The sequence below is a fragment of the Diuraphis noxia genome, unplaced genomic scaffold (genome assembly GCF_037042655.1).
Source record: "Diuraphis noxia isolate RWA-SAM2 unplaced genomic scaffold, SU_Dnox_SAM2 contig0005, whole genome shotgun sequence".
Lineage (NCBI taxonomy): Eukaryota > Metazoa > Arthropoda > Insecta > Hemiptera > Aphididae > Diuraphis > Diuraphis noxia.
Window position 1 is genome coordinate 28,570,296 of NW_028301715.1, and position 23,109 is coordinate 28,593,404.

Genomic DNA, 23,109 nt, shown 5'->3' on the forward strand with positions numbered 1-23,109 from the left:
TTTTTTTGATTGCTTATAATAAATAAATTAGATTACAAAATTAATAGATGAATTGATTTTTTTAAATTAATTAACACGGAATTAATAGGTCGATTTAAATATTTTCTGTTAAGTTAATTTATGCAGTAAATTAGCAGTAAATTTTTACAACCGGTTAAATGTGGGCGCACGCAATTTAAAAGCGTTCCTAAATGTAATGGAATAATAGGAATAATAATAATAATATTAATTTATGTTAAATGTCTTCTGTTGAGTGAAAATCGAATGAATCAGTGACATAATAATATTATGTTGGTCGCTCGTGCATTAAACGTTTTTTTTATTTATTTATTATTATAAAATGTTACAGACATACAGATTACAGGGTCATCAAACTTATTGATAATATAATAGAAAATATAACATATATAATATATATATATACAATATACATATTGGGAAGCGTAAATTAATTACGATATTTACAACAAATTACAATAATTTACATCGATAAATAAATAAATAATGATACAAGAAAAATAATTAATTAAACCAGGCGTAGTATTTTCCTTTTTTGTTTTTTTGTTTTTATTATTTATTAATATTAATATTATTGGTGTTGAGAAAGGCCATCATGATGACGTTCACGCTTGAGATACCGGAGGGTAGGCTTATCGCTGAGATTGAAGTGTTTTGCGCTTTTGGCGTTGTTTAGTTGGTCAAAAAAAGTTTATCGTGAGATTACGTACGTAGGTTTTAATTGTTGGGAGTTTTAAGTCGGTATGAAGAGCTTCATTTCTGATGAACCATGGCGTGTTAGAAATTTTGCGTAAAATCTTGGATTGAAAACTCGGATCTTATTTATGTGTGCTTTGGCACAGTTACTCCAGATAGGGGAAGTATAGAAAAGTAATGGTCGTAGAATTTGCTTGTAAAGAAGCATGGAGCAATATTTCAGCTTAAGGCGGTTTGACGGTTGATTAAGGGGTATTCCAAATAATATTGTTCGTTTCATATTAACAACGATAATAGTGTTAATGATTATTAAAAAAGTTAAAAAAGAGGGATAGGTATAGGAAAAAATAATATAATATTTTATTAGGCGGTTAAATGTTTGACTGTTTGATAAGTGCACCGACAATTTGTACATTTTGAATTACAATGCTTATATTATAATATCTAATATAGCATGTTAGCCGTCCATCTTTATTAGTTCTGTGCGTTTTTCGTTAAAATAGGTTAACAGATTATAGTTTTGGGCAGTTTTATCAGTGACCAAAGTGTATTTTTAAACGGCTTAGGATCGTGTTAATGGCAATATCTTTATGTATATTACCACAAATAATAAATTATCCTATCTCGTGTCGGCGCGCGCGATAGTTTATACTTAAAATGCAGAGTACTGAAATAAAACCTCAACACATAAAACTTTTATACGAATTTCAACTTCCATTTAACGGACAAGCTTTTTTTTTGAGAAAAAAAATAATAATCATAAACAAATAGAAACTGTGACGTGAAAATTTAAAATAAAACCCAAACGACACAATATCGCTGTTTTAATTTTTTTTTTTTTAGGTCGTTTCTATTCAAAACAAATTAGTATACACGTATATTACGCATGCCATGTTATAATCATAATATGTATATTAATCGTATAATATGTAGCAGGGCTTTGCACCGGAATAATTTTTTCGGGTTTTGGGTTTTGGGTGTTTAAGGAAAATTTTGGTTATTGAATTTGGGTGTTTCGGGTTAATGAACTTTTCTGGTTATGGTTAAATGTAAATTTATTTGGATTAATTATGGTTAATTCGGGTGTTAAAAAATACCCATGTTTTATATCAATTAACATGAGATTTTCGACGCGAATTTGGTATTGTACTTTTATTTTATTTTTAAAGCAAATATAATTTAAAAAAAAAACATATTAAAATCATACTTACCATTAAAAAGTCATTTTTCTACAAAAAAAACTTCTTGTTTATTATTTATTTTGATCAAACATAATTTTGTTGTTAGTATTGTTGAATACAAAGGTTAGATAACACAAATATAATTATTTAATATTGTGAAATAATATAAAACAATGATCTAGATTCTACACCTTTAGTTGGTTTATATTTAATATTAATTCATTAAATTTATATTAATTTTTCATATTATATTCTGTTGTATTTGTAGTCTGTACACTGTATAGACACGTTTGACACTGTATATTATTGTGATCACAAGCATGGATAAAAGAATAGATCACAAGTCATGACTAAACGCAGGTCACAAGCAACACAAGCAAATAAGGGTAATACACGCGCGTGTTTAAAGATAATATCGTCGAGAATTAATAATTATACAGTTGCAGTCAATATCAATAGTTGATACAACATAATATTATTATGTTATGTTTTATTAATATAACGCCAACTATTTTCTTATCTTCTTATTTGCGTAAAATACATACGAATTGATATGCCACTCATTTCTTTGTATTTAATAATAATTCGGGTTTTGGGTTAACCCAAATATTAATTCTGGTTTCTGGTTAATTCAGGTGTTAATTTTTTCATTCAGGTGTTGTATTATACGGGTTTGGTTTTGCAAATTTATTCGGGTTAATTGGGGTTTCGGGTTTTGGGTTTCGTTCAGGTGCAAAGCCCTGATATGTAGGTAATATATAATTTATACTCGAACTAATCAGACCCTGAGATCTTATCATAATGTACTTTTGGCATAATGGTACTCTGTTTGAATATGTAACTGCTGCTCTCTGACTGGCTGTTATGGATCACTAAGAATCTTAACACTGTAAGCGATTCAGTTTCGGTTGAATGTCGATCTAGTACAACTCGATATTGACGCTCGTTTGGCGGTATTATCTTCGTTTGAATAATATTTATAATACCATAATGACGTATACATATACGATCTACCAATCCAACACCATTATCTGCCTCAATATTACCAACGAGGGAAAAATAAATAAAAATAGGATAGTGTCAACGGTCGTTGAAAATTCAAGTCCACACGCATATCTCCACTCTAAATTTCTAACGTGCAAGTATCTTCAGTACCTACATAATACATATCATTATTAACATCCGATCAGACACCTATAATCACTATTGTATAATAATATATATTTGTGTGTATGATATGTTTATTGCATAACATGTAAGCACTATACAGTATACTCGATAATTTTTTTTTAACGCGAATTAGCCAATATCTATACCCAAACTATTTTAAAGAACAACTTTTTAAAAACTGTACTATTCTCACTAAAAATATAACCCTGTTGGATGGGGTTTGTATATGATTGTGTACCTACTAGACGTAATCGTAATTTTTCGAGTTTCCGTTTAGAATTGAAAATCTAATAAGTTATGTTTATAGTGTTTATACAGTTGATACCATGTGAATGATTTTGCCATGTTCAAGTAGACGATGTAAATAATTTTACACTATCCACGTATTGTAATACAGTTCCAATAAAAACAGACGAACATAATATAGATGTACTATTTCGGACATTGTGTACACTCGAATAGACTTGGATTAGTCGAATTAATAATTTTCTAAATATACTTCATCGGTAATGTCGAATAAATAATCGCAGCTGTTGTTCATTTCATTTTTATTACATATTCGTAGTTTCATTTCACATATATTTATTATTTACCAGAGTTGGCGGTATTTACAGTGTTTGGAACTACCGGTATTTAAAAAACTGGTATTTCAATATTCCGGTATACCGGTATTTTTCGGTACGGCGATATTTACTGCATCAAAATGTTTGAATTATCATCGACTGGTATTGAAAAACGTGCAATTGTTTCCAATGGCATAATATTGTGCATGTTAATAAATTGCACTTACGTACAATATAAAAACGAAATAAAGGAAATTTTTTTTTTTTTTTGATGGCATACTTTTGATCATAAATCATAAATAATCAAATAACTACTATAATACGATGTAAACATTGAAGAGTTGTTGAAAAACAATTACAAATCGTATATAAGTTTGTATTGATTTATATGAAATCGTGGGTGTTAACGCTAGGAAAATAAATAGAAAACATAAAATAAATTTAGTTAAATTGCAGGCATTTGAAAAGTTTACCAAACTTTATTCTGATAGTATTGTTATATAGATGTAATTATTATATATGATTATAACATTAGACTCATGTATACAGACATGGAAGCGTGCGAAGTATAACTGTGTGAGTATGTTTTTTCTTGTAATTTCACAAGTAAAACTGCTGCTCACGCTTCTTCGCATTTCCATAGTGTAATATCATAAACTTTGATGTGGCTGTTATAGAACGAGGTCACGTTTTTCAAACTGATCAATGTTTACCTATACCTAACTTTTTTGTTAAGGTTATTATCATCGTTCTAATGTACTTACTTATTACATTTTTGAATCAATGTGGGGATTTACAAAAATTTACTTTAAATAGATACACGTGCAGTGCCCTACTCTTATTTCAAATTATTATAATATTATTATTATATATTATGACAAAAAATGCATATTATTTATGTATTATGTATATTATTGATATTATAATAAAACCGATCAATGTTATCATTAAGTTATTTGTTTACTTTAAGTGCGGTTAATGAGTAAAAAAATTAAAAAACCCGTAAAACCAATCGGTAGGCGTTTTTGTAATGACTTGCACAATAACTCACCTTTTACAAGGCTTTTACTGCTAAAAATTAGAGTGGTATAAGTCAAATACACGGAATCGTGGACACAGTTGAGTTACGTTATTTGAACGTGTCATTTGAAATAAAAAGACTTGCCGAATTTTAATTTAAAAGCAATAGCAAAATCTTATAACTAAAAAATTATTAAAACCACGAGGTTCCAATGAGTTTTAGAATATTATGTCATAATTTGTGAACGCAAATTATTCAATTAAAATTATGTTAATTTCGTTACCGAGAAATGTGCAGGAAAAATGGAATCACGATCTATTTATATAATAATATTCATAATTTTGTTTTCACCCTTTTTTAATATACACATAGAGTATCAGCTGTCTAGGAAATGATTAGTCGAAAAATGACGTTTTTCACTTGCTTTCTGGAAAAAAGTTTTTATAACGTTGTTATCCAACTTTTCCAATAAGAAAATAAAACATCAAGTCATTCGAGTTTAATTTTTTGGAATACAATATTGCAGTACCACCGCACTATTTGGAAGTTGTATACTAAATCATTTTTGTAATTTTAATTATACAAACTTGACATACATAGATTAAGTTTACGACCATTTTAATGTGCAGTGTATAATACTTGTAAGCAATAATGTCTATTTTTCGAATTTAATCTAGCTGAAGTTATAAAAGCTTATGGTGTCCAACACTGTCCACTTCTCAGTTCACAATATACTTTATAATTTCCAATATCGTTCAACGGCACGCGAATGGAATTGCGCTATTATCGTACAATAATTAAAATCCTTTGACCTAAAAAATTTACATACCTTAATACCTATAACAATGATGATTCTGCAACGGTCAGATAAAAATATATATAAACAAACATTTTAATGTTAGGTACATATAAAATATAAATATATTCCATAATCTGACTGACAAATCAATTAATTGATGCGTGCATTAAAAAAGACAAGATACAGTTACGTAGAAATTTCTTAATATTGTACAAAATTATCGATCGGCAGTAAGAAAATACTTCTTAAAAATTAGTTTACCTCTTGATACTGCCAAACCATTGTAATAAAGGTCGATCGAATGGTGTAAAAAATTCGATTTACTATCATCCTAATGTCGATTAACGTAATTTATCTGAGATCGATAGTGTGCTATAAATTGGCTTCTCTTAAATTATATTATACTAAATTGACAGCTATGTTATTCGCGTTGTTTGCGACCCTTAAGCTTGCGATGGTTTCTGACGATATCTCTCCGGTGCGTTAACTAGAGTAGTATAACTTATAGGTACTAGTGATGTCGGGGATTTTAATCAAAGATTGATCGGTTGAAGTCTTAATAAATCTACGTTACACCACGATTAAATAAAGGTTATCGGTCACTTTGTACGGGTCCATTGATTAAATATTGCAAGACGTGGACACTTTGTATAGTTGAGTAAGAATGTGCATTGTAGAGCGTGATGACTTTGTATTATTATACCGATATGATAATCAATTATGATTATAATATGATAAAAATATTTTTTAATATACTAATGTACTAATTATAGTCAAGGATTAGACAACGACGGACGGCGGCCAACGCGAGTTTCTTAATTTGAATCTTTGCTGTGATTATTGTATATCAAACCATATTTAATCATGTGGTCTTCTAAAAATAGAACGTCTTCCCCCACGTCACCAAATCCTACTCAAAATGTGTTTACTTTTGCATTTCAATATTTTACCGTAAAGATATATGTATTAATACAACAACATTTCGTCCATCCGCGGTACGGTATAAACGGCGTCTGCCGTCTGCTATACTTCAAAGCTCATCTCACGTCATAACGCGGACGAAAGACTACATATCGCATTTCCGGTTTCACCCTGATATAATAATAATATAATATAACAATAATGATGTAGTATCATCAAACAACAATAGATAATGAACCGATGTCCACTAATGACCGTAGTCCATGAAGACATTAACACTTGTCGTTTTCTGTAGATTTGATTTTATATTTCGTTAACATATTTTTTCTAATGCCGTTTATGCATAAAATGCGAGAACCTTTTATAGTATCATTATATGCACTATGCGTAATAATATTTGAGTATAATGAATTTATGTAAAAGCTATATTATGTCCGACGTTTTCATGTTGCATAACTACTATTAATGCGTAAATCTGTACGTTAAAAAATCAATAAAAAAGCAACGAATTATCTTTTATTATTATTCTCAAAGCATGTAAACTTTCACTTTTAACTTCATAAAAAGCTGCACGCGGCTGTGGGCTTTTTAAAAAATTGTTTATTAGTTTGTTTTGTTTTTTCAATACTACCTATCTACTAATCGTTCGCCGTTGTTTAAATCGCGTGTCTCAACTTTGAGCTAATTAGTATTCGATAACGAATTATTTGACGAAATGTGAACCACTATGAAATGTTTTCAAAGCTTTCAAGATTTTCGTATTCAACCACGAAATCATTCGAGGGATATTTTTTCGGGTTTGACCAACTTGACCTACTATTTTAACTCCCGAATGATCGTATTTCAACTACTCGTCTCCGAACATCCGATATGCCTGCCGTCGTATTTGGTTCCTGTTATTTTTTGTTTCAGCGTGTCTTGCGTATATGCACTATACCTAAAAGGTGTGGATAAATCATTACGTTCTATATCTGAATAATGTCCTAGCCTAAAACTGCAATATAGATAGGACCTCAAAGATTTCGTATAGTAATAACTGCCGACTGATATAAATTGTCAGAATAGTTAGCCATATATACACTGCACATCGGTCGGTCGGTTACGTTTAGGGCGTTATCATATTATTCGATATCCTTATGAAGTCTCCTTTCTCGTACATTATTTGAAATAATAATACACTAATAATATTATATATTATATTATACTCTATTTACCATTAATCATTATCATATTTTTTTACTGCGGTGAAAAGTGATTTTTAAGTACACCTTATCGACTTACTTTATTTATATTTGTACGTTTCCAGACGGTGGTCATGGGGCGAAAACTAAACCGAACGCGTTTTCGTCGTTTCAAATACGCTACGCCGTCGTCGTCGTCGTCGTAAGGCGATCACCGTACGGCAGCGCAGCAGTGGCCGCTATGAAGTTGGACGGCAATATGAACGTGATGTCGCGGAGCAATACGTGGCCCGTGGTGGTGGTTCAGTTGGAAAACGGTGGCGTGCACGTGATTGACAACGGGCCGTGCACCGCGGCCACGGACGACATGACCGGCTTGTTCGGTGGCGTCGGAGGCGGTGGCGGCGGCGGCGGCGTGGACGCTAATGATGGCGGTGGCACGGCGGTGGCCGACACGTGTCCGCTGGCGCCGCTGTCAGCCCGAAAACGAGCCACACTTCAGCGGCACTACTATCCGGAGGGCGGCTGGGGCTGGGTGATCTTGGCCACCGCGGTCGTCGTTCACGTGCTCAACCACGGGCTCCAGCTCTCGGCGGCAGTCATGCTGAGACCCGCGGCGGAAAAGCACAAGCAGCCGGCTGTCAATACAGGTCAGCGAACGATATTTTCATAATAACATTATAAACCTGTGACGGTAATACTCGCGTGGAGTGTGCGCCCGCTATGGTTGTCAAACTCCCTCTCTCCGACTGGCCACACACAGACTGGTCATCTCAGATTTTTGGGATAATCTATACTTCGAAATAGGCGCAGAGTCATTTCAAACTATTTTTTTTGTTTTTTTTTTTTTAATGAATGCGCAACGTTTTGGAGAGGACTGTTATTTTTTTAACTAATCGATTTGGCCGTCATATTTGTGGGTAAAATACAGTTGGCCGTTTGATATATTATACGGTCTTCTTACATGTATCACGGAAAATAACTTTTCAATAAATTGTAATACGTACTATTCCTAGCAAACGGTTTATTAAAAATAGTTTACATTATTCAAATATTCTGTAGGCACATGCCACACGGCCTAAGTTTCAACTGTTTATAGCTACATTGAATGTTTCTGATAACATACGCATTATTATTATATATAATAGATTCTATTGGTAAGTTTGTTGGTTGAAAGTTTGAAATTATAAATGGTAAAAAAATAAAATAAAACAAAGTTGTTTTTATATAATTTTGAAGGATAGATTTCTGAAAAAAAGGTTTTTTGTATTATATATGCAAGAATGTTTTTTATGGTGCATTTAAATCCAGACCGTCCAGACGGTATTATTGAGTGATGACGTATAATAGGTATAGTTTGTTTTGATTTATTACATTGTACATAATAATATATGAAATCCACCGTTACGTTTTATGTCGTGGAATGGTTTGTAATAAATATGTTTGGTTTGAAAATCAAAGCAAACTGGCCCAAAAATTATTGAAAATAAATATTGTTGTCCGTATAACAATGTAACCGCGTGATTACCGCGATACAGGTATATATTACATTATCACGTCAACGTATAATTTCGAAATGGTCACGTCGTATAATCACGAATTCACGACAGCCCATAATATTTTATTTACGCGACAATGTCATGTATAATTTTCGATAAAATTTGACGTCTGCTATTTGTATTTTTATAATTAAAAAATTAGATTTGTTTTCGCTGGAATATGTGGTGTAGTTTTATTATTCAGTCTTGTTTGACGACCGACGTTTCGGGATTCATTATCACGCATTTCCCTCACATAACATACACGTAAACAGTACACAACTGTCGATTTCATGTTTGTATATTATATTATATAGATTATTAAACAAGTAACAGACCACAGCAGCTTTTACAAAAAAAAAATGTAATGTCATAAAAGTACTATGCATAGTTTTTTTTCTTTCAAAAACACGACTATCGAGTTCCGTTATTATACATAGCCGGTAATTGGGGGGGGGGGGCTAAGCCTAACCTAGGCTAAACCCCTCCCCCCCAATTTTGTCAGGTTGCATGTGATTTTATTTTAATATAGTTTTTTTTTAGTTAATTTAACCCCCCCCCCCCCCCCCCGAAATTTTTATAGATTTCCGTCTATATGCTATTATATGTGAATGTAATGTAATTAAATCATTTTTATTTATCTACAAATATTTAGTTATTTTTGCTCCTCATTGATTATAATATTTAGGTACCTAATGGTACACGTTTTCACTTAAATTTAACGTCATAACATAACAACACTAAATTATTACCATTACGGCACTGTGTTATATTTATCTCAACAAAAACACTACGTCAACTCCGTGTAAAAAAACGCTAAGTAAAAAAAAAAAATATATAAATGCAATAAAATGTGTGATATAAGGTGGAATCTAAGTAAATAGTTTAATGAATAAAATGTATGTATAAATAATTAATTCAAATTTAATAAAAATTGGTTATTTATATTAATTTATAATATGAATTATTTTAACTCAAATTGATCCAATTTTGGTTTACTTAGCCGGAAACAATTTATTTATTGTAATGGTGCTTTCATTATTTATTACATAAACTATTAGTACTTGGCTATACATTTTTTAGACTGAATCTTCCGGCCAAGTAAACCAAAATTGGATCAATTTGAGTTAAAATAATTCATATTATAAATTAATATAAATAACCAATTTTTATTAAATTTGAATTAATTATTTATACATACATTTTATTCATTAAACTATTTACTTAGATTCCACCTTATATCACACATTTTATTGCATTTATATATTTTTTTTTTTTACTTAGCGTTTTTTTACACGGAGTTGACGTAGTGTTTTTGTTGAGATATCATTAGTTTTTATTAGGGTCAAGATATTTTTTATTTTTTTTTCCATTATTATGATGTAATGTCTTATTTATAATTTTTTTAAGATGTTTAAACATATCGTTCTGTACAAAAGTACATTTTGTTTCCTATACTTCAGCACCCATTTTAATACTCTATCTGCAGTACACCTACCTTGAACCAGAGGCATTTTTAATTTACCAATTGATCTATTGGTACATTTTTCAATATTTAATAAAATGGAAATAACTGTTTGGATTTTGGATTCTTTCTTTTTAGTGGTACTTCATGTACCGTGTTAATACTGCACTGTTTAATAGTAGTACTATTATAACTTTCAACTACGATTTTAGATTGAGTAGACTCCTGATATTTTTTTTCCTCATATCTCGCGCCTTTTGGAGTTAAGTTACCATTTTTAATGTAGACACAATTCGACACAAATATGAAGACAGTCACAATAAAGTATTATAAATTATAATAAAGACTGTTATAATAATAATTATTATTATAACGACTATATATTATTTAACAATAAAATGCTCAATGGAAAATGAATAAATGATAGATAGTCGATACGGTTAGGTTTGGTGATACCACGTGCATTGAATAATAATATTATGGACACGAGACAATAACGCCGACAACAAGCTCGTACGCAGGACGCGAGACGAAAGAACGAAATTTCAAATTACGAAAACAGAATGCACCGATACCGATAACTGATAAGCGATTGTGGACCATGTTCGCGTGTTAGTATGTTGTATGTGTCTAGCGGTGGGGGGAAGCAATAGTAGTGGGAGACACACGCCGCCGTCGCAAGAATCCTCTCACTCGTCCCGTCAACATGACGCGTTTAATACGGCAGCCGGCGGCGAAAGTAATATAAAGTGATCACTTAAATATCCACAGTTTTTTGATCATAACTAAAATACTATTCAACCGATTCTATTTAAAATTATAAAAGCACGTAGCCTATGATTTTCTCGATCGATTGATATCTCATTCTAACTATTTGGTTCATTTATTAGACCTACAGCCTTTAATAAAGAATACCAAAATATTAACACGTATTAAATGGGAATGTTTAGGTTTCTGTATATATACACGGTCGAGTACTTCGCCTTCCTTTTTTTTTTACTTAGCTCGCGACACTACCGTGTCGCTGGATGTACGTACATATTATCTGAACGGATCATTCTCTATGAGTAAAATTATGTCAGTCATTTAATCGAAAATGTTACCACCTACAGATAACGTACATCTAAGTTACATTTGATCTTTTGATATTCGATAAATAAGCGACAACAAACGTTTCAAAATACAATAGTTCTTAACAAAATGAATCGTTTCATTCAATTTTCATTTTAACAAACAAAATAGTTGTTAAACGCACATTTGATTATAATATTTTTATGGTATATTTTCATGAAATACTACCATTATTTTAAATCAATTGATCATATGATAAGACATTTAGCCACTTATTTATAATAAAATTATACGTAGTTAATTATATTCATCACAAACGGTAACATGAAGTCAAGGAAAATGCCATGACCATGGTTACCTATATGTACAATGTACGTCATGTCGTATCCACAAAGATATACTACAGTCAAGGAGCAATTATGTTAAGGGCAAAAAATGTTTGTGGCGTTTTCAACACTTACCACATTTTCAAAACAATTGTTGGTAGTATATAAACTAGTATGAGCTTTCTAACTATCTAAATTTACAATTTATCGGGATAAGGTCAATAAAAATAATAGTAAAATAATATTTAGTCATTTAAAAACAAAAGTTTTAACTGACTGATTTTTAAAATACACCTATACCGGCTATACTTTTAAATTTTTATCTAACTTAACAAAATAAAAATAAAATTCAAATTTCTGTAGCACATTGGACCAATTAAAATTATACTATGCATAAAATATGCGTCCTGTATAGTTTAAAAATATGTGTGTAATATTTTATATTAATATGCATAAATAATATAATTTTATGGTAGTTTTAATGTAAGTACTAAATTTATAGAAGAAAAAAAATAATAATCGGTATCCCTTGCCATTCGTCTGCAGTTAATTCATGCTAATGCAGACAAATTATTTTTTAACGCCCAAAAGAAATAGTAGGCATCCAGCCTATACATTTAACCAATGATAATTACACTCTTGTCATCATACCAAATATGTTGTCCTCGATCCCGTTACAATGTCCTTGTCGCATACAGTTTAAAACAATATTCTGTTTTATATTATTATACGCTAAAAAACTATCAATTTACATGTACCTCATAAAGTCATAAACCACTTGTAACAAGGGATCACGACTCGCGAGTTAAATATAGGAGGATAAATCAAACATATTATCTGGTGACCTCATAATACTCGTGAAGGTCATTCTCGTGGGGTGGTGGTGGGTCATGTGCGCCCTTTACTACTGGCCGTGACAAGCGTCGTCGGAAATGCACTGACCGGAATCAGTGACAATACCCGGAAGACGTGAAACGGTCGACAAAACGGGACCACCATGAAGTCGCACAAGGTTCTACGATTGATGTATATAATATATCGCGTGCATTTTATCATGTCCGTAAACAATAACACTAGAATCGGAACAAGGAATCCATAAATATAGACAACTAGCTGTCTTTAAACAGCGACACTCTTAATGATTTCTAAATAATATAAACGTTTTTCAACATTTTCTTTTTAATATTTAAATAAGCTAAATTGTATTATTTTATTTTATACTACATTTACTGTTTTCGTTCAAGAGTTTGTTGATGATTTTGGTGTACAAAATGAACATAGTCACATAGAAATCAAAATATTGAAGTTTTTATAAAATATTACTGTTTGTTGTTTCAAACACAATTTAATAAACTTAAAATGAATTGTAAAAAAATAGTATTTTTGTCATTTACTTAGTATCTGACCTAATAAACATATAAAATACTTCAAAGGATGTTGAAATATATATATTTTTTAATATAAAAATTGACCCAAATTATGAGTGTTTCAATCTGTTTATTTGCGTGCTGTAAGTATATTATGTTAATCGTCAGGGGTCAGTGCATTATTGTTTGCATCACGTCGAAGTCGACGTAAACGGTCACCCTAACGATATTATTGTATTACTTTTATATTTTTATCTCCAACTAATTCAATTCATTCATATTTAATATTTATAGTATATATATATATATATATATAATGTATTGTATACTCGTATACTATATATACAGGGTGATACACCAAGTATACTCATCCTTTTATCTTCCAATATTCCTAATGAAACTTGGAATTTCAATGTAAAATTAAGGATCAGAGTTTGTGAATAGATAATATATTATTAAGGAGACGAGTCGGAATTATCTCGTTTGAATGAGCTCATCGGTTCGTCAGATAATTTCGTTTATAGTTACCACGACGGTGGAAAGTTAAGTCTTGAGAGGCGAAGTATCACAGTGTGTTCCTTATTCACACACGTGCAAAACGAAATACTAGCAGGAACTGTATCAATTTAGGATGTCTATCTTCAGCACGTTTACTCGAATTTTTTGAACCAACTTCCAGTTGCGGTTCCATGTTACAAAAAAAAATAAACATGATCTGAAAAATATGATCTAATGTTTTTAAATCTAGAAATGGTAAGTATTTATTATTTGTTGCCAGAGACATGAATAAAATTGTCGTTCGTCTAAAATATTCTGAGTTATATCCATCTGGTTTTATCCCTATAATTCCCGTATCTCATTCCGATTGTACCCAACACACATTGATGTATGCTGAAATCCGATCAAGACTCATCGATAATTTTGGTATAGCTTCAGTAAAAATGGTATTCATATATGAATTCCGAGATGGAATACAATTCGATGTGTAAATGTGCTGTAAGACGTTTTATGGACACACCCATATAATTTATAATTTATTCACATGTTAACATTTTTTTCCGATGTATTAACTCTGTTAGAATTTCACATTAGTTTTGCCGTTTGTTATTTATTGTTGATTTTACAATCTTGTCGAAAGGTTTTTAATTTTTTTTTTTATGTGCAGCTTACTTACCTCTTGTAAAGCCCGGGACACAAGTACACAACCCCTGTCGTAAATCTGTCCGAAAACCATATAGTATAGTAGCCAGTAGGTATAGGTATTATACAAGATAAAAATGTATTGTACATTAGATATACAGGGTGTCCCGTGAGGATTTACCCATTGCGATATCTCCCGAAATAATGGTGATATCGAAATTCTGGTTTTGTAATAAGACTCACTGGGATAAGAATTACAATTATTTCATATTTTAATGTTTTGGTAAAAAAGTTAAAAAATATATTTTTTTATTTAATGATTTCAAAAAAAATTAAAGATAGCCATTTTGTTGAGTTTATTTTTCTGAAAATATTTACGTTTCAAAATTTTAATTTCATTAATTTTCTGATTTTTAATATTTTTTTTAGTTTCGAGAAAAATTGCGAATTATTTAACACCGTAATGTTATCAAACATGTGACCCGCCGCGCCGCGCGCATTCCCATTCGGCCGGCCGAATATTTTCCGTGTTCCTTATAGTTATAAATTTATAATCATATTTTATTTCTTCAAAACTAGAAAAAATATTAAAAATCAGGATATTAATGAAAACAAAATTTTGAAACGTCAATATTTTCAGAAAAATAAACTACAAAATGGCCATCTTCAATTTTTTTGGAAATAATTAAATAAAAAAATATATTTCTTAAATTTTTTACAAAACCATTAAAATAAATTTAAAAATGAATTAATTGTAGTTCATATCCCTATGAATCTTATTATAAAACTAGAATTTTAATATCTCCATTATTTCGTAAGATATCGCAATGGATAAATCCTCGCGGGACACTCTGTATAATGTATACCGTGTGTTTAATTTTAAAGGTAACAGGAAATATTTGAACGCATGACCTTGAATTTGGTTTTTTTTTTACAGGATACAGGACATATAAATACAGATTTTTTTGATAAATTTCTTAAATAGGAACCATTATTTTCGAAACTGGATTTGGATTGCTCTGTTTTTTTTGAGCAACTTTGATCTTTACGATTTCTCGATATCTTCAAAATTGCCATTTTTATGACTGTTGAAAGTTTTAAATAAGTTAATTTGCAAATATTGCATTTTTCAACGAATAAATTGTAATGATATTTTTTTATAAATTCAATGTAATAATAAATACACATTGTAGTTTTAATAAAAATAAATTGTTATAGTAATACCTATAAATGTGGAATTAAGTTTGAGCTTTGAAAAATGCGATATTTACTAATTAACTGATTTAAAACTTTCGATCATCATAAAAATGGCAATTTTTTTCAGATATCGACAAACTGTAAAGATCAAAGTTGATCAAAAAAAAAAAAAAATAGAGCAATCCAAATCCAGTGTCGAAAATAATGGTTCCTATTAATATTGGTTCTGCATGCGCAGTTAAAAAAAAAGTTAAAAATTTAAATTTATCAAAAAAATATGTATTTATATATTATATGTCCTGTATCCTGTAAAAAAACTAGAATCAAATTCAAGGTCATGGGTTCGAAATATTTCCTGTTATATTAAAAATTGAACACACGATATTAATAAACATGGCGTGACATTATGATCCTAAACAGATATTAAATATGCTTAAAAATTTGCCAAAATATTGATCATTTTTAAATTATTATAATAGTATTAAAATCATTAATATTTTTAAAAAAAGGTTCATAATCTTTATGATATGTACAAAAAGTTTGTACATTATAGTCATAAAATATTGAATCAAAATCGAATCTCTAAATTTAGTATAATATTCTTATCGTAATAAATTTAAAATAAACTGAATACATTATGTTTAAGTCAATATGGCGATAAAACATTAATTACCTACATAATATTTAAATTTTTTATATCTTATTGTATTACTAGTTTTATGTATCATACGTTTCCTTTAAAATGACATTTGGTTTTATCTCGCTAACTGTACTTTTTATGCTGACTAGTACTTAACCATAATCCATTGTTGTATACATCATGTATAGTGTATACCCTGCGATTTACGGCAGGATATTGTAAGTTGTTTGCAGATATGGACATTTTCTTTCACCGTTTTTTAGAAAAAATATTTAAATTTCAATCTATGGTTGTCAAATAAATAACTTTATTTTTTAAATTATACAACGTAGGTAGTTTTAGATTCTGGGTGAGATGAGGGAGTTATTTTGTGTGAATTTATGTTATTTATAGTTTATTAAAAAAAAAACAATTTGAGGCTGTATAAGAGTACATCTACATTTTTTTTAGATTGTAAATATGACTTTAATTTGAATGTGTTGAAGTAGGAAAAAATTTCCCATTAGATTTATATTTTAGTTTCTTGTTTTTTAAAATATTATTTTTACAGCACACCAAATTCTGTTTGATATTTTAGTTTCTGAGCGTAGCGATAATGAATGTATTGATTTTACAATCACGTGTTTTTGTGTCTGGAAAAACTTTTTCTAGCAGTAAAAATGTCTGATCCTCAACTTCTATGAATGTTTTGATAGCAAATTGGTTTTAGTAAGTATTTTTAAGAGGTAAAAATTTAAAATTCTATGTACTTTTTAAAATAACCAGGAAATAAAAGTATGAAAATTGGTTGAAGTTTTAATATTACTTTTTGAATAATTGTTTAGTAGATAATATTCATATTTGGTTAGAATAGAAAAAGTTAGATCGTTTTCGTTTTATTTTTCCTAAAAATGTCGAGAAACAATTCTTCGTTTAGTCGAAAAGTCTTAAACAATAACACAAGGTTCTTGTTTATTAAAGGTGTTTAAAAATATTAACGATACAGTAGCACAATTTTTTTGTTAACATTTTAAATTCAAATTTTGTTAAAATTACGAAATTTAAAAATTATTTTGTACCTAGTTAAAAATGTATAAGATGTCTAATTTTTAAAGTTAACTCTTCAATATTTAATACTTTTTCCCAAATAATTATATAATTCTTTAATAAGTCGCTTTTTACTACCACTGATGCGTTTATTATTTTTAAATTTGTATTGAATATATTGAATTGTTATTGTGATATTATTTTTCAACAAATTCAATTTGCATAGTGCTATAAGTGTCATGAGATTTCCAAAAATAATGCAGATCCCTATGTCTATACAAAACATACTTCTAAGATATGATACAATTTTCACTCGACTTGTATTTGCATTTATAATGAAACAAGGCACGACGTGCATGAAATACCATATAAATGAATGAAAACCCAAAAGGGATGGTCGGTCATCAGATCTAAGATGGTGCCATTGACACAGACCAGGACCAAAATAATTGAAATTCATTAAAGGAGTTGACAAGAACATAGTGACTTTATTTGTAAAATATAATTTGAACACAGAGTCATCAATAATAATTATTACCTTTTAGTAGCGTAGTAACGTCCATAAAATACTTACGATTTGTTCACAAAGAATTAGACGAGTCAAAAAAATAAATTTTATTAGTCATGAAAATAAACAATATGTATGTGATATAGTAGTTAATTTTTTTGATTACAATACACAAATACAATTTTTTCATATTTAAGAGATTTATAATGGATACAAAAATTAAATATTCTCTAGTACATAGTGAATTTTTATTTATTTTGTTGAGATGAAATCTTAGGAAATAGCAGTGAGCAGTTAGATATTTAGCAGTTGGCAGTCCAATAAAATTAAATTATTTAATAGTTACAGAAAACGTTTTTATTTTAATTTTGTATCGATGTGTAGAGAAAATATCTAAAAAAAATACTAAATCTCTATAAATAGCTTAAAAATAATAAAAATATTTTTTAAATCACAACATGAATAAAAGATTATAATATTAACTAAAACATTTGGTGACAATTTCAAGAAGGTATCTGTGGATTAATTATGTTTGAATTATACAAAATAAGAAAACCTTCCATGAGAAATCGTTAATTACTCGTGAATAACCAATATTGTAAAAATTTAAATTTTAACACAAACCAGTTTTGCGTAAAAATTTTGTTTTTGTTTTACTTGACGCTTTTGGCTTACAATTTTGATTTTTCAAAAGTATACACTAGATCCAATTTGTTACCAGAAACCACATTTAATTTTTCATGAATACAGATACAAAAAAAAAAATGTATCGTTTTAAAATCAATACATCATCGCTTTGCACAGAATCTAAAATATGAAATACGTCAAACTGTTTCAATTTAAAAAAATGCATAGTAACAATATATATATTATATATATTAAGAATAGATGGAAAAACAATTTTTTATAATGAATCAAACAGCTAAGGCATAGTAAATATATTAATATTTTCATTTTATATATTTTATGACTGTAGTTGTCTAACTTCACATATAAAAACATTTCTGACAGACTTAAATTATATGAAATTACATTAAATCATATAAAAATGTATTCACTTAAGTGGGTTTATAGCTTTTGAACCCGGTAATCTAAATTAAAATAAATTTATCAAACTGTAGTTTTGTAAATACACTTGTTTTTACTACCTTTTTCGGTTTATAACATTATAATTTTTTTTAGTACAAAAGTTGTACTACTTATATTTATGTATATATTTTTAATTTTCATATTTATTTTTCGATGTTTTTTAGTCAATGTTGATAAAAAAAAAACTGCTGAATATTTTGTTTTAAGATTTTTTGAGTACGGGTTTTTTCTATTACAATCCATTTTTATATATTAAAGGATGCAATTATTATTATACATTTATACCCACAAATTATTTATCAGAAAAACGTCTTTGAAAAAGTTATAAGTCGAGTATCTAAAAGCATACTTGTACGATACTATTCATGTTATATTTAAAATTATAAGTGACAGAAATTGCAGTATATATATAGTATTATTAAAAAAAATTAAAAAATTAAAAAAAATTGCAGTTTACAAAGTTAATTACAAAAATCATGATGGAAAAATATTTTTTAATACAATTCCATAAAAAAGCCAGAACTTAAAATAATTATATATTATAATTTATAATTGAATTCTTTGAACAGAAAAGTGTATAAAAATATGTTAAAGTATCAAATCTAGATAAAATTAATAAAGTTCATTCTGTACGTGTTTACAAGCCATCAAATGTGTAAGCATGAGATTTTAAGAAAAGATTATAGTTGTTGTTATTTTTAAACATTTATTAGGGATATATTTGCGTTATTCTCATATATTATGAGACCATAATTCGTAAGTGTTGTAAACGACATTGAATTAAACAGTTTAGCCCAAATAGCCAAAAATTTCGAACTTAATCGATTTGATTATCATATTGTTATTAAATAATTTTGTGTAACATACCGATATTACAGTGTAGTGCAATAACAATAGTCGGCCGTGTTTGTAGGCAGATGAGCCACTATGATTGAAATTCGATGTTAATGCAACTGTAATGTTTCCATCATTGTAACATAATATACATATCTCTCTCTCTCACACACACATACACACACATGCGTATAAATATAAATTGCTTGTCGAAACGTCCATTAATTGTTTTGGATTACGCTGATGACCATTAATTTATACAATTGTTGATCAGGGTCAGATTAAATGTAAAAACAATAGAGTAGGGGCATCTTCATGAGTATTGGTTTAATTAAAAATTTGATGGTTTTTAACATTTATTGTATAGAGCAGACATTATATATACAAAAAGCGTTTTACAATAGAATAAATTCAGTTCGTGAATACTGCAGGATACGATAAACTCTAAATGATTTTATATATTTCAAATTGACCCATGCATAAACAAAACCGCTTTTTTTGACTCGTCATCCATAAATTTTACTATCAACTTGCAATATAAAAGACAGCATGAATTAAAGTTAAGAAGTTTACTAACGCGATGTTTTCCCTTAAAACGTATGTGACATGTATTGTAACGTTTAGTAATATCGATTGCAAATAACTGTTAAACGGTGTTAGGGACTAGGGAGTAAAATCAGCTATACCTACAGAAGTAGCAGAACAATATTTTCGAATTCATTTTAAAATATTTATCTCTTGTAAATGTCGACAGCAAGTTCACAAAATAAAAAAAAACCACTTGATTTTGAAAATACAGTAAAATAATTTCAAAAAATGATATTTTCTTAAATATACCTAATAAAACGATCTATATAAATAGTTCGAAACACTTTTTCTGTAAAAAAAAAAAAAATTATAATAATAAATTATATTTCGAAAAAGTGAGAAAAATAACATTTTTCATGCAGAGTCAAACATTTTATTGAAATGTAGGACATAAAAAAAATTGATAAGTAGTAAAAAAAAAAAAAAATTTATTATACATAATAATTTATTATTTTGAACATACTCTACCGATAGTTGTACCCAGATACCTTATATAATTTACATGTTTTGCTTTGGGGGATAGGGGGAGGTGATATCAATATAAATTTGTGTATATATTTTTTTCAGTGTCAAATGATGTACAGCGCGGATATACTGGGGAGTGTCCCATGAGAATTTGCTAATTTAAAGTGGCGTATTTATTCAATTACCTCACCAATTTAAATTATAACGTTATCGTGAGACTCGGAGATCCTGTAACATTACAAAGTAATTCATTAGATGTCTACATTTTTTGAGTGAGGTAACCGAAACACTACTCCTCTCTAAAAAAATATGGCATATTTAATGAATCATGATGTGGCATACACCTTATATACAATTCTTCACAAAACAATAAAAAATATTTTTATTTATAATTATTTTGAATAAAATAATTAACAGAGTATACCAGATTTTAACCATTGGTTAAAAACCAGAATTAATGAATGTATAAAAAAATTATAATTGCACTTATTTGTATTATAAATTTATAATTTTGCTTCAAAATGAACCATCGTTTTTTTAAATTAATTAGATCTACTGATATTTATACATCAAAATGATAAAACATACATGTAATATATTATTAAAGTATTATATTAGCACATAATATTATATAGGTATTATATCTGCATTTTTCATAAAAACGTGTGCATTTCATGTATGATGTTAAATTTCAAATACATAAAAAGAAAATGGTTTTGTACGTGATAAAAACTTTGATAGACAAAAAACTTACTCCCTTGACTTTGTATATTATGTGAATACGTTGCTCAATGTACGATTGTTCAATAAATTTGAAAATGAAGAAACGTGTTTTTGTTAAATATATAACGAATCGTTAAGTAAATTAAATATTCAAATCTCGTGTAAATAAAATAGGTAATTTATTGATTTACATAATATCATACAATATGTAACAGCTAATAGGTATACATGCTTTAAACAAAATATTAAAAGACTATTTTTCTAAAAATTAAATAAAAATATGTTTTGTTGAAATTATATTTTATGCGAAAAACTGTCAATGCTTTTGGAAATGTATGATATATATATTGTACAAAAGTGTTTTATAAATCAAGTAAACTAAAATCACTTAGGTACCTACTCTTCTTAATGCTGCAACATAAATCGATAAGGGGATAATATTTAATAATATTGTATGTATTGTATTGTCGTGTTTAAAATTTGTCTTTTGAGTCTTTATTTGCTTCTTCAATTACATTTAACGGTATTTTTTTCTTTTTTGAGAATCAAAAACATTTTTTATTTGCTGACTGAACGTTAGTGATGTGTATGGCTTTTAAGATCCATATGCTCTCTGTCGTCAAGGCAACTTTATATTATAAGGATTCTGATACGAGATGAGACACGTTAGAATATATATTCTATATATATGTATAGAAGACATACATTATCTTCTTCTTATTTTGGTCTTTCTTTCACACCAAAAACCTCGAATACCATGTGTACGGTACGCTTTGTTTTCGGTGAGTCTAGTTTAGAAGTCCACCGAGACCCGTTTATATAGGACTTTCGTCATGCTTTTATCTATTGGGAACCATTGCCCCTGAAACCCATAATAACAGGCCATCGCGTTCGCAAGAAAAAACGAAGCTAAATCTGATAAATAAAACGTCTTTCGAATATAAAATGTAATGGTATTATAGGCAAAATAGCTTTCTGAATATATGAGACATACGATTATATGTCTTTGGAAAACTTATTTGAATCGTACAATTGTTATTTGGTTGTATTAAAATTATCGATACAAATTACAAATATTATAGTACAATTATTATTCGGAATGGTTCTGTATAAAATGAATACGCATGGATAATATTTGAAGAAAAAAACTTAGTAGTACCTATTGAATAATTTGGTACTTAATCACTGAAAATAAAATGTCTAATAACATATAAACAAACTGCATATACCTTGGAAAATGTTGAATGTTAACTTATAAGCCAACCACGCTAAATATTTTATAACGGTACACTTATTTCCCTCTCATATTTCGAAATTAAACGAGTTGACTAAAATATGGTGTAGTAAGTACCTAGTGTCTATATTAAAATTACAATATCACATTTAACTGTATTGTACAAAATAATCTGTGCTATAGTTTTATGTTTTATTTAATGGGAAATAACATGAAAATATATTACAAAAAACAAAAATGTCTAAATCAACGGCCTTCATTAGCATTCAGCAGCACACGCGCCTAACGTTATACCTAACGTTTAATACACTAATAACGTCTAAACGTGATAAAATATTTATGATTTTA

The 23,109-nt window shown here is 28.8% G+C and overlaps 1 protein-coding gene across 1 annotated transcript in view; it reads left to right on the forward strand.

Moving 5' to 3' along the window:
• Window positions 1–23,109, forward strand: part of LOC107162396 (monocarboxylate transporter 10) — a 359,340-nt gene that overhangs the window by 5,119 nt on the left and 331,112 nt on the right. Inside the window, exon 2 of the mRNA XM_089228029.1 lies at window positions 7,676–8,200. Coding sequence (XP_089084155.1) covers window positions 7,792–8,200 — 409 coding nt within the window. The 5' untranslated portion in view covers window positions 7,676–7,791. The remainder of the gene's footprint in view (window positions 1–7,675; window positions 8,201–23,109) is intronic.